The following is a 14,429-nucleotide window of genomic DNA, read 5'->3' as shown; positions in this document are numbered from 1 at the left end:
AAAGGCTTGGTCAAAGAGGTTTTAAGCAGTGTCTTAAAGTAGGCAAGTAAAATCAGTGAAAAGGTGTTACTGAACTACTTTTTAACATCAAAGTATGAGGGAAATTACACAAATTACAGAAATCAAAAACATGGAATGGTGTGAGTGACTGCGACAAGTCATCATGGAATCTCTCTTAAACTTGTATTACCTTCTACAGGGGCTAACATTGAAATGACAAAAGAAGACCCTTTTGTAGAACCCTCCAATGATGAGGACTCTGTGAGTGGAAGTTATAGTACTGTATCCTCAGATTCTGAGAGACCAGTTGTCCATCCAGTAGTTTCAGCACCTATGCCTACAGATTGTGGTAAGTACCTTTTTGTGAAAGATTGGACTATTAATCACTCTGCTTTCATTAACTAATTCAGTCTTTTCAATGGTGGATTATATATTTTGACATATTTACATAATACATCATTAGTATCTTGAGGGAGACAATGAAAAATAAATGCGAACTCCCTGTTATTAATTGAAATAAATTATGCCACAAGATTCCATGTTTTAACAAAACCCTTTAGTGCACAAGAATTGAACAAAAATAAGGATTATTAACTTAACACTATATTTTGGAATGTTACAATCCTGTTAGGGACTGTTAACATTTGAAGAAACAATCTGAACACCTCATTTTAACCAACATTTCTTATTTTTAAACAACACAATATGGTTTATAACTAATAATAATATAAAATAAAAACAGAATATGCTGGATAAACTGAGCAGGTCAGGCAGCATCTGTGGAGAGAGAAACAAAGTTAACATTTCGAGTCCATATGACTTGGCTATGGAACTTTATGGCTTATAACTATGTAGGTTGTGCACTCAGTTTGACTTATTTCCCCCAAGAGTTCTCTGATACTTTATAATATCTTAGAATTATTTACTTCTGTTGGGATGACACAAAAGTATGCCACAGTCCTCTAGAATTTACTTTAATGCTCATTGGTTCCATTCTCTGAGGTAAGACTCTTTGTTTAATACTTCTTGACTGTGGATAGTTTTGTCCTTTGTTCTGGTTGCTTTCTCAATGATTCCCAGCTAATAGAAAACATAGAAACATAGAAAAACTACAGCACAAACAGGCCCTTCGGCCCACAAGTTGTGCTGAACACATCCCTACCTTCTAGACCTACCTATAACCCTCCATCCTATTAAGCTCCATGTACTCATCCAGGAGTCTCTTAAAAGACCCTATTGAGTTCGCCTCCACCACCCCTGATGGCAGCCGATTCCACTCGCCCACCACCCTCTGTGTGAAAAACTTACCCCTAACATCTCCCCTGTACCTACCCCCTAGCACCTTAAACCTGTGTCCTCTTGTAGCAGACATTTCCACCCTGGCCAAACTAACTGAATTCTCAAAAATAATTTCAAAACAAAGAATCTCACTAAATTCCACGCATTTCCACGATAATATGACTCACTAGGCCTGTTCCCGGCAGAAATGCAAATGAACTACTTTTTAATTTCCAAGCTTTCATTAACCTTGGGAGCCACATTAATAACTTATTTTTACTGGAATTAATGCAGATATCATAGCTGGAATTTTCCTTTTGTACATGCCGACAGGAACTTCTAGACCCGCTGATGGTGCACCCCACCATGGATTTCCTGGTGATATGTAGTGCAGTCAATGGGAAATCTGATAGACAGCGGCGGGACCAGAAGATCCCGCAGCTGGCAAATGTCCCGCCCCTTCCTGCCGTGCGAAACGCGAGGCTGGGAGGCCAGAAAATCACCTCACAATGTTGCCAATTCTTTTGTTCAGTAAGATAGCCTGTCGTTTTATGACCCTCACCCTTTCACTCTGACCTTATCAAAAAAACATGAGTTAGCTTTTGAATTGTAATGATCTTATCGAGATGTTTACCAAGGTTTTTCCCACTGAACTTAAAATTTAAAATTCAGTTCCTCAGAGTAAGAAGTTATGGCCGAAACCTTTTAGCCGTGCATCTTCTGGTCATGGAACTTATTTCATAGAGTCCCTACAGTGCAGAAGGATGCCATTCAGCCCATCAAGTCTGCACTGACAACAATCCCACCCAGGCCCAATCCCCCACATTTATCCCGCTAATCCCTCTAACCTCCACATCCCGGGACACTAAGGGGCAATTTAGCATGGCCAATAAACCTAACCCGCACGTCTTTGGAGGAAACTGGAGCACCTGGAGGAAACCCACGTAGATACAGAGAGAATGTACAAATTCCTCACAGACAGTGACCCAAGCCGGGAATCGAACCCAGGTCCCTGGAGCAGTGAAGCAGCAATGCTAATCACTATACCACCATGCCACCCAATGGGGCACGTTCACCACTGGAAGAATTAATAAGGAAATGGCAAACAACTACTTCTGTCTTCGCTGAGGAAGACATAAATAATTTCCCATAAATGTTAGGGAACCAATGGTCTTGTGAGAAGAAGGAATTGCAGGAAATTAGTGTTACTAAAAAAATAGTGCTGGAGAAATTAATGGGACTGAAGGTCAAAAAAAAGGACAAAAACAAGGAATTATAGACTGGTTAACCCAACAAAAGGATGTGATAACAGGACACTTGGAAAATATCAATCAGATTAGACAAAGTCAGTATGGATTCATGAAAGGAAAAACATGTTTGACAAACCATTTTGAGGGTGTATTTAGCAGAATAGATAAGGGAGAATCAGTGGATGTGGTGTGTTTGGCTTTTCAGAAAGCTTTTTATAAAGTCTCACATGAGTGGTCAGTGTGCAAAATTAAAGCACATGGGTTTGGGGGTAATATATTGCCATGGATTGAGAATTGGTTAGAATACAGGAAACAGAGTTGAGTACAACAGGGATCAGTGCTTTGGCCCCTGCTGTTTACAACATATATCAATGATTTTGATGAGGAAATCAAATGTAATATTCCCAAGTTTGCAGATGACATGAAACTTGGTGGGAATGTGAGTTGTGAGGAGGATTTAATAGGCTTTATGGCGATATTGACAAGTTGAGTGATTGGGCGAATTCACGGCAGATGAAGTGTAACGTGGATAAGTGTGAAGTTATCCACTTCGATAGGAAAAACAGGATGGCAGAATATTATTTAAATGGTGATTGGAAAATGTTGATGTACAAAGGACCCTGGGTGTCCTGATACACCAATCAACTGAAAGAAAGCATGCAGGTGCAGTAAGCAATTAAGAAGGCAAATGGTATGCTGGCCTTCATTGCAAGAGGACTTAAGTACAGGAACAAGGATGTCTACTTCAACCTTGGTGAGGCCACACCAGGAGTATTGTGTGCAGTTTGGTCTCCTTATCTAGGAAAGGTTATGCTTGCCATAGAGGGAGTTTAGCGAAGGTTCTGTAGAAATGTTTAATTTTGATAATTGTTTACAATTAATTTGTTGCTTAATTATGGACATTAGGCAAATAATCAAAATATGTCAATCTAATATGATTTTATGCTGAATTCTGTGGCACTAGCTCATCACATGGCTTGGTCTTAATCAAACTCGACAAGAGAAGGAAAACAAATGGCCCTTCTGCCAATGATGCAAGACTTTGAGAATGAACATTACTGGTGTGAAACTGTCCACCTCCCTCGCAATTAAATCTTATCAGCTCTGTTCTCTAAATTCAAAGACTTATTCTGCAAAGAAAAATAACTGTTAAAATATTCAGCCTTGTGCATTAATTTAGTGCAGTTTAACTTGTGATGTTTAAAAGAAATGACTTTCTTTCACTGTATGTAACCAGCTTTGATTTTGTAAATTTAGAATTAAGTTCTGTATTAGCTTTTACAACTCTTTCAAATTCTTTAAAATTGTAATATATATTAATTGAATATGTTATGTTATATTTCGCACACCAATCACTTTCAACCCTAACCCAGAGGCCCGCACTGGCACTGTGCCAGGGAAGTGCAGACACATTCCTCTCCACCCACTCTTTCCCCCCCACCCCTTCCCCCTAGACTATACTTACCTGTGTGCCCTCGACAGGTTCCCCCTTGCCTGAGTGGGTTCATGCTTTGCAAAAGCAGTTGTAAACCTCGCCGATGTGACAACATGCTGGCGAGAGGGGAATTTCTAATCGGGGCGGCACATATGGCAGGGAAACCCTTGAATTATATGTTAATTTAGTGAAATTGAGTTTCCAAATTTTCTGGGCAGGAACCTAATAACATCATTGGCGAGGTAATAGACACCTTAGAGAGCCAGTCAGGGAACAATGGGAAATGAAATCAATAGATGACCATCACTCTCGAGAAACCGATCAGAAACTGATCCTGCTCCACCTTGATCAATCACAGATCGATTACTCATGCTTTAAGCGAATGAGGAAATAGCTTCGCCTCATTTAGATCAATCAGAGTGCAATAATGTCATTGATCACGCTGTGGGTTATGTCTTGGAAAGCAGCCGCTTTCATCGCGCAGTTGAAACTGAAGTTCATAGAGCCTGCTATTTAAGTGGAAGCAGAAGTTACGTGGAGAAAACAGACTGAATGTCAACCTAGGCCCAAGACTGAACTGGAAAGCAAGAGTCGTAGTATGCTACTTAAGATCTGCCCTGCTTTTGATGAGTATTAATTTGCAATTTATTAAAAACTTCCAGAGTTACTTCACCAAACTGTCTTCTGTCGTTTAAATGGTCAAAGTCTCAAATGAGTGCAATTAGAATTTGAGTTCAAATAGTTCCCAGAATTTAAAATTCAGCAGACTGCTTTCTCGTATGGCCAGATTGTTGTATGAGGAGAGATTGGGTAGACTAGGCCTTTATTCACTGGAGCTGAGATAACTGGGAGGGGATCTCATTGGAGTGTATAAAATTCTGACAGGGCTGGACAAATTGAATGCATGGATAATGTTTCCTTTGGCTTGGTGGTGTTTAGAACAAGGGGTCACAATCTCAGAAAACGGGGTAAGCCATTTAGGACCGAGATGAGGAGAAACTTGTTCACTCAGAGGGTGGTGAACTTGTGGAATTCTCTAACACTGTGGAGGCCAAGTCACTGAATATATTTAAGAAAGAAATAGATAGATTACTAGACTCTTAAGGTATCAATCGACAAACGACAGTCAGCTCCTTTGAAAGAATCATTTTAAAAGCTGCATGAGTTCCGTTCTTTCACTGCTTTTTGTCTTTCTTTTCATTCTAAATTTTTGAATTTCTGTTGGCAATGATTTCTTCTTTTTCCACTTATGAAACATAGAGGGTGATTCTCCCAAAAGTGCTAAATTGGTGGGAAAACTGTTTTAGATCACAACTGTTTTCTCAGTTCAACTTCACACTCAAATCTTCCCACTCTGTGCATTGCAGAGGTCCCAATTGTGAAACTCATTAAAAACCCGGGAACTCTGCACATGTGCAGTGGTCCCGGTCTGTTCGTCTCCCCGCAAGCTGGCCAGCCTGGGACCCCAGCAGTGACATCCCCCCCCCCCCCCCGGGCAGGTCGCGGCCCCCACTCCCACTGATTGCCCCTAGGCCCCACCCACAATAGTCCCTGCCCCTGGGCATGGGCACTTTGCCCCATGGGCAGTGCCAGGGGGCACAGGCTGGCATTGCCAGGGTGCCCATGTCCAGGGGGCTCCACCCCCCTGCCGCCCGATCCCCCAGGGGGCCCCGATTGCCCCCCCTTCACTCCGACGGGGTCTCCCGCTAGTTCCCCAAAAGTGGGGAGCTACTCTAAACCCCACCGGAATGAAGTAGTCCTGGTGGGGTGAGAGATTCAATTGCAACCGGCAAGTTCCCGATAATGAAATGTAAAACATATTTAAAATACATTAAAAATGATTCAAATGACTTACCTGTCTTCCCGCCGGTTTCCAGTGTGGTCTGATCTCTGACTGTTCTCCGGCTCTGGGAGATGTGCATGCGTTCCCGGTTCCCGGTGCAAATCCGCGAAAAAGGCCGGTGACACGCATCTCCCATCCCGACCCGCCAGAAAAGTTGCGGGTCGGGATGGGAGAATCGTCCCCATAATTTCCACCTGAATATTTAAGTGTGAATTCTCCAGGAGCTTATTCTGAAAAAAGAAAAAGAAACTGCATAAGTGAAGGGTTCACATTCTCCTTTTGAATGACTCAAATCACTTTGTGCTTCATTCTTGCCTTTTTTTCATCTTAATGCAGTCTTTCCAAAACGCCAGTCACCAGTGGAAATTTGTCACATGTGGCACATTGCATTACACGTTTAAGTTTTTGTTCTGACCTTATAGTTTTGTACTTTTACTGACATTTTGATCTGACTACCACTGTTGCTAAGTGCTCTGAGTCAGTCATGCTTAAATAAGTAGACAATTTGCAAAGTATTCACTGCAAATATGAGTGAAAATATAGCATTGCATGAAGTGTAGTTTTACTAATTATAATTTGAAGAGTGACAACTGCAGTCAACGATCATCGTATAAAGGTTCTATAGTAAAACCATTTCTTTAAAGGAGCAATGCTGAGAGGCAGTAGGTTTGGAATTATGGCATAATTTTATGTATTCTCCTAATTGGGTATCACAGCAGGTCATGAATAGAAATCATAACTGCATTTGTTAAACTACACCTGGTAATGTTTCAAATAAACTGTTCCAGTCATCAGAGTAACTTTATCTTAATTAGTTTCTGAATACAAAGCAGATTGTTTCTGCTGTTCCATTTTGAAGGAATGGATTTCATTTGAACTTTTCAGCAATATAAAATGAAGACAGAAAATACTTCATTTGTCAGAGCATGAGCATGGTGTATGGGGTAAACCACATGTTCTTTGATTTAAGCTTCAATAAGTGCTCTAATGACCTTCAAGACTGCACACTGGTTCTCTGGACATTCATCACCATGATCTGCACATAGCTGCCAATTGTAATCCTTGTGAATCCATGTTGGCAGGGAAATACTTAGTTCTCTGGGCCTAGAATAGGTGCGTATATGTATTGCCCAACTGTTTTGCTATGTCAGAGATTTATAAAATTCTATTTCTGTAGCTTTGTACCTGTTGTATGATTTCCAGAAAAGATAAAATATGTAAAGGAAAGGAATACTAAAGGCAATGTCTTAAAATAAAAAAAAGAAAATGCTGGAAAAACTCAGCAGGTCTGGCAGCATCTGTGGAGAAAGAAACAGATTTAGAGGGTGATCTCACCGGCTTGTCACGCCAGTCAGTCGGCATGGTGAGCTGGTAAGATCGGGCTAGAGGCGTAAAATCGGGCTCACACCTGGTTTCTTGCCTCTCGCAATATTAGTGGCTGCTTTTTGCCAGCGAAATCCTGGGTGTGAGGCTGATTTAAATATTAATTTTTCAATTTCAATATAATTACTGAATCCTGGACACAGTCGTCTGGGTTCACTTGCTCTTACCTGCTTGCTGGTGGAGGTCTTCACCGGCGAGGATCACATATGGTCCCCACTGAGGTGGACTTACATGATGGTCTCACCTGTGGGACTGGCATTGCCACCCTGGCAGTACTCGCACAGTCCACTTCTATCTCACTCCCAAAACTCTCAAACAGGACTGCCCTGGCAGACTCATTGTTTCAACCTGTTCCTGCCTTGTGAAACTAATTTCTTCCGTACTTGATCATCCTCCCTCCCCTTGTCCAGTCTGTTCCCACCTACATTTGTGATTCCTCTGGTGCCCTACATCATATCAACAATTTTTAGTTCCTGGCCCTAACTACTTCCTCTTCGCTATGGATGTCCAATTCCTCTACACCTCCATCCTCCACCAGGAAGGTTTGAAGGACTACATCTTCCTTGAGCAGATACTCAAGCAATCCCTGTCCACCATCACTCTCCTCTGTCTGGCTGATCTCGTTCTGTCACTTAACAATTTCTCTTTTAACTTCTAACTAAGGTCCTAAACACTCATTCCTGGTTAATCAGCATTTACTTGCACCTCTTTCAATTTGGTCTATTGCATTCACTGCTCCATATATCAGAGAGACCAAACGTAGACTGGGTGATCGCTTTGTGAGCACCTTCGGTCTGTGCACAACCAGGACCTGACCTTCCTGTTGCTTGCCATTTTAACACACAATCCTGCTCCCATGCCCACATGTTAGTCCTGAGCCTGCTGCAATGTTCCAGTGAAGCTCAACACAAAATGGAGGAACAGCATCTCATCTTCCGGCTACGCACATTACAGCCTTCCAGTCTCAATATCGAATTCAACAACTTCAGATGATTAGCTCTACCCCACTCGACCCCTTTGTTTTCATCTTATTTAACTTTCAACTGTTCTCTATCTTTTATTTCATTATTGTCTTATATATTTCTCCCCCCCCCACTCTTTCCCCCTATTTTATCCCCTCTTTTCTTACCTTTTCTCCCCCTTTGCTTTCCCTTTCTCCCTTTTTCTCAATTTTACGCCCCCCCCCCACCCACCCCCAACATGTTCATCTGTCACAGCTTACCCTCTGATTTCAGCTTCTCTGCCGTTGGACCATTCATGCCTTCTATTCTCGCTATGGACTGCCATTAGCAGTCTTTCCCCTTGTTTTTGTGGCTATGACTCACCTTTCATTCCCTCACCCTACAGGATAAATATCTCCCACTTTCTATGCCTTTTAGCTTTGACGAAGGGTCATCTGGACTCGAAACATCAGCTCTTTTCTCTCCTTACAGATGTTGCCAGAGCTGCTGAGACTTTCCAGCATTTTCTCTTTTGGTTTCAGACTCCAGCTTTTTTCTTTTAAGTTGTCTCACTTCCTCCAAACTGAAGGGGCGGCCATGGGTACCCACATGGGCCCGTGTTATGCCTGTCTCCTTTGTGGGTTACGTGGAACACTCCTTGTTCCAGTCCTACTCAGGCCTGCTTGGGTGTCATCACTGGGGCGCAAGCCTGGGCGAAATTAAAGGAGACACTGGATTGCCCAAACGTCAGGGTCCCATTCTCAAAGGAATACATAGCATTTGGCACTGGCTTGGTTGCAAGAGTTGCCGTAAAGATATATTTGAACATCAGCTCACCTTTGTGAACCACTTCTTAGCCTGTAACTCATTTGAGATATCGACAAGGCAATGTCCATAGTTGGGATTTTGGTACAAGTGCCAAGACGTGTCCTTATGACTGTGGGCCTGTATAGCCTGAACCTTGGAGTGTTCCCTGCAGAAAATGCTCATGTGAATGAGCAGACTAAACATTTGGAGATTTGGAATTAGGAGACTCTCCTCTGATTGGAGTGATTTTTCGCTAGTGGTTTTCCTGGGATGTAAAGTGTCTGAGACAAATGGGCATTGTGGTTTCAGTTGGAGACACAACCTCCAGTGCGGAGGAGAGAAGGATTAGGAGAAGGAGAAGGGTGAGAGGAATAGGGGAACATAGGAAGGCTCAGGATGCTGTAGTATTGCAGGAAGGGGACAAAGCAGTGCCAGACCCTGAGGGTAAGGAGCAACTCAGAGACCCTCATGGAGGCACAGAAAATCTTATGTTACCCTTAGAGTATGCAGGCAGAGATTTAACTACCTGAAACTGACTGAGACTCAATGCAAGAGAAGCTTTCAAGAGCCACGGTAACATCACTTTGTAAGATGCTCGCAGGGGAGATTGCACCCTACTGCATTGGGGACCATCTGACACCTGTCTCCTTGTCGGTTACTTATCTGCTGAATGTCTTCACAACAGGCACATTCCAGTCAGCCTGTGGTGACCTTAGTGGCATTACACAGCCTGCCACATACCACTGCATAAAAATAAAATGTTCTAAAGGGCTGGGAATCTCCTTCACACACGATGCCATGAGTCAAATGGATAGAACCCAAGGATTTTCAGTGATTATAGGTTTCCGCAGGGTTCAGGGAGCCATTGATTGCACATACATTGCCATAAAGACTCATGTTGGGCAGCCATACACCTTCATAAACAGAAATGGATTCCACTTGCTCAACATTCAGCTGGTGGATCATGCAGATGTGTGTAGGTACCCAGTCATAACTCCTACATTCTTAGACCTTCCAGACTTTTTCACCTGGCCTGATTCCTTGAAGGGATGGTTAATAGGTGACAAGGGCTATACTGAAAAGATGGTTAATGGCGGCTGGGAGGGTGTCCAGATCTGATGCAGAGAGGAGGTACAATCAGAACAATGGCAGCACCAGATCCGTAGTGGATTTTCTAAATTTGAGATTCTGATTCTAGGACAGATTGTAGGACCATTACAGTACTCCCCTCTCACTGTGTCCCTGATGATCGTGATTTGCTTTGCACTCCACAACATTGCCATTAAAAGAGGAAATGCCCGGAGAATGAGTGCATGCCATACTGGGGCCAATTCTCTGAGGACGAGGAAGATGAAGAGTTGAGGGATCATGGTGATGCTCCTGCTGATGGTCATGGCAATGATAGATTGGATGGCTATGAGACCAGGGATGCCTTAATATGGTAAAGGCTTCAATAGTGCATCTTACCACTGCAACAGAAGGGGTTCAGGAAACAATGTGTCATGAGAGAGTTCTGTATCCACACATTATTATCACCCCACATGAGAAAGTGATTCCTCTTGCCCTTCCTCAACCTTTTACTGCTTCCTTCAACCTCCAAGTGCCATTCACGCAGCCATCGCAATTAATAACAACATCAGCATGTGGGTATATGAGATTTGTTTATCCAGAAGCTTCAAAAGAGTAAGAACATCAGTAAATCATAAGCTCACACATGTGCCCCTCTTTGCAACTAATATGGATATTTAGTAAGATGTTTATGTGTGCTCTGGCGGAGCGTTCTCCCCTTGCTTGTGGCTGCACTGGAGAGAGGCAGCTGATCTGCCACCCTGGATGATCTCAGCAGTCATCTTGCAGCTGTGGTCATGAGTGGCCTATCACTAAAGGATATCCGTGTTGATAGGCATGAGAGGCATGCGATAATGGTCGAGGCCTGTATCAATGGCTGTTGGATGGAGGAGATGTGCCCTCCATGTGAAGTGCCATGTGTAGAATTTTCAGATGGAGACAGCTGTTGTGCATCCTCTGCCACCAGGACTGGCTGGTCGTCCCTGCCAACTGACAAGGCTTCAGGAGCTAGGGTGTGACCAAGCTCCCAGTTCCCTTGACGCCCTGGATCTGTGCCCTTAAGTTCAGAGCCAGATTGATGGTGTGCAGATCAGAACGCATCCCAATGATTCCATCTGCAATGGGCTCGCTTTGCCCCTCCAAGACAGTCTGTCCATGGAGAAAGCTTAGTGGTCCAAAGAGTGGGTGATCACATGGCTAGGTTGGACACCTCCACAGTCTGCGCCACAGCATGTGAGCCCTCTGATATACCCGCTAAACCTCATAGACCTCGCGCTGGACACCCAGCATCTGCTGACTTACGGATGACTCTGAAGTCTCATCACCTGACTCGGAATCAGTATGTGGATCACCGTGGGCACTCCTCTGACTGTCCAAAGCCTGCTTCACTACACTGTCTGGGAGTCGCACATATGACCCCTTCCCAATGCAACCTTCCTTACTGATGTGCCAGTATCAGCTGTGGCACTGCATCCTCTGAGGGTTGTTCTTCCTCCTTGGGGGATGGTTGCTGAATGGTTTCTGGCAGAGCTTGCATGGAAGAGACTTCTCCTATAACCGAGAGACATCAGTAAAGGGGTAATCGGGTATCAAATACCTTACCATATCAGCCCTATCAGATGATGCACATCAATTGTCGTACTGTCTGACATGAGTGCTTAAATTCCACAGATGCAATGTGCCCTTGGATGATGGTATGAAGCTTCAGGTTAATGAAGTTTGTCAAAGTTCACCAGCCACATGGCGTAATGTCTACCCTCCATTAAACCTCTATTAGCCATCTCCACTTTTCAATGTGTCTGAGCCTTTTTCCATCTCACCAGACCCAGGCTTTCCTTCAATCATGTCTCTGTCCATACTCCTGGAGGAGTTGGGCTCCAGCAGGACCAGTATTTGCTTTTCAAAAGGAGTCAGGATTTCAATAGACTCCCGCCAGTATGTGCTCTCTTTCAGGTATTGTTGGCTTGCTTCTCCTGAAAAGATTTGACTCAGAACATGCATAAAAAATTTCAAACAATCATAGGCTCTGCTTCCAACCAGATCAGTGCATACCCACCTGGAGCTTATGCTGACACATCATGAAATGATCCTGCAAACTACCTGCCCTATAACTAGATCATTACTTGAAATGGACAATGGCATGGTCTAGGACAGTTGTGCCTGGTCAAACCATGCTACCTTTTGAGGAGCAGCAAATCTCAATTACCTCGCATTCGCTAGCGAGACTTGTAGCATACTGGACCACGATTGTTCAAACTCACCCTAGCAGACTTCATTAGGTTATGTATTTGGCCGGACTTCCTTCTCTTGCAAGCAGTTGGTATGAACTGCTCGGATTTGTCAGAAACTGCATGCAAGAGGGCTCCAAGGGAGGCCTCACTGAATCTAGGGGCTGGTTTGACCTTTCTAGTACGCCTCTCCCCTTGCTTTGATGTCGCAGACATCTGTGTATGAAAGCCGTTCTGGGATTCCCCTTTGATCCTCTGTCCCTGCTGTCATTCCTGCCTTCCGAACAGGGGGGTGGAAATGACACCATTCCCCCTGCTGAAGTTATACCAAGATGTCTAATAATTTGGGGCTGTAATGTAGGGTATCATCACTCTTATGCAGCAATGCTGGGTGATGTTTTTGCACTTAACGAAAGACTCCAACATGAAATTGAGGCCAGTTTGTCCTTTTTCTCACCAAGGAACGATGTTCTCCGCACCTGTGTTTTCTGTTAAATGTAATTTCTTGTTTTTTTTAAGGACAGCACTGACATTTTTGAAAGTTAGTTATATTTGTTGTAGAGAATTATGTTTTATAAAGTTAATTTGTTGTTTAATTGTTTAAAATTACACTTTTGTTAGTTTTGAACAACATGTGTAAGCTCCTTGAGATTATTTGCTTCTTGGTTACAGCCATCTTAATGCACACTGCCTCTGGTACTTTTACCAAGGGCCTGTGCTGACTGCTGCTGGAGTAACTATGACAGCTGGTATCAGCCAAGAAAGTTCCCTTCAGAGTTGCTGTTCAGCAGTAGCGAGTCATTCATTCTCATTGGATTGCTTCTAATAGTGCTGAGTTCGATTAGCATTGTGGGTATTGCAGAACAAAATCTAGGTGTTGAAGCTAGGAGGATCATGTCATGTGATCTCCTCTATCAAATCACAGGCAAGTAATTATAAGTATAGCAGCTCTCCCACTAACATGACTAGCTTGGACTAAACTAGCATGCCTGAAACAGAACTCCATTGGAGGGAATGGTACAATTTTAAAAAGATCCAAATATAAGAGAAAAACGTGATTTAAGTATCATGATGGAAAACTGGAAAGAATGAAGTATTGCAACTTGTAAATTGCATAGATAGCATGGCCTTACCGATGATGTGATTAATGTAAGTTTAAAGGTCAACACCTGCTTGGATCTGAATATAGAACACAACAAATGATGGCAAGTATCACGCTATCATGATTTTTCTCCATACTTTCTCCACCTTCTCCCTCTACATTCTGTACAAAATTGATTTATCTTAATGTCTTCTGACTGAGTTTTGTTGAGATTACCTTATGCAAGTAACATCAAAGAAATGAACAAGCCTGTAGATAGGTTTCTCTGTTTTAGCTAATTGCAGGAGTACCTTGCTATTAAATCTATTCACTTTAATTAATAACAATTAGTTACATTTGCAGTTTTATTTACATAAGTGGTTGAAACCATATGCAAGACAAGTCGGCTAATTTAGGCTTCTCTGTTGTTGTGTCTCTTCTTGTCAATGTTATTTTAATTTTCTTCCTTGATTTTCTAGGCCTGGATAGCCAGTCACTTAACATTTTGTTTTCTTGCTGCAAATGTGGGTTTTTACACTTGACATGAACTGTTGCAGTCCATACTGGAATCTACTCGACTGTTTTGCAGGCAGGTGGCATTCGGTGCCTTTTCTCAAAGGATGACGAGGCTGAGGAGACTACAATTTCAAAAGACATAGCAATAATAATTTATGAAAAATTAGACTTACGTTTCTCCTTTTTTTTCTGTCAGATTTATTCTCACAGCAAAGTAGAATCACAAAAACATAGGAAATAGAAGAAGGAGAAGGTCATTAGGTTTCTCAAGCCTGCTGTGCCAATCTGTTTGACGTGGAGATACCTGCGTTGGACTGGGGTGAACACAGTAAGAGTTTTAACAATACCAGGTTAAAGTCCAACAGGTTTATTTGGTAGCAAATACCATAAGCTTTCGGAGCGCTGCTCCTTCGTCAGATGGAGTGGAAATGTGCTCTCAAACAGTGCACAGAGACACAAAATCAAATTACAGAATACTGATTAGAATGTGAATCCCCACAGCCAGCCAGGTCTTAAAGATACAGACAATGTGGGTGGAGGGAGCATTAAGCACAGGTTAAAGAGATGTGTATTGTCTCCAGACAGGACAGCCTGCAAGT

At 42.9% G+C, this 14,429-nt stretch overlaps 1 protein-coding gene across 23 annotated transcripts in view; it reads left to right on the top strand.

Annotated features, from left to right (window-relative positions):
• Window positions 1-14,429, top strand: part of LOC144504391 (CAP-Gly domain-containing linker protein 4) — a 226,452-nt gene that overhangs the window by 15,676 nt on the left and 196,347 nt on the right. For all 23 annotated transcript variants that reach the window (XM_078229631.1, XM_078229633.1, XM_078229629.1 and 20 more), the window contains exon 2: window positions 200-349. In XM_078229631.1, the coding sequence (XP_078085757.1) occupies window positions 214-349 (136 nt within the window). In that variant the 5' untranslated portion in view covers window positions 200-213. The remainder of the gene's footprint in view (window positions 1-199; window positions 350-14,429) is intronic.

Source organism: Mustelus asterias, chromosome 15 (genome assembly GCF_964213995.1).
Source record: "Mustelus asterias chromosome 15, sMusAst1.hap1.1, whole genome shotgun sequence".
Classification (NCBI taxonomy): Eukaryota; Metazoa; Chordata; class Chondrichthyes; order Carcharhiniformes; family Triakidae; genus Mustelus; species Mustelus asterias.
Note: the sequence above shows the minus strand (reverse complement) of the source record. Positions and strands in the feature narration are given on the sequence as shown.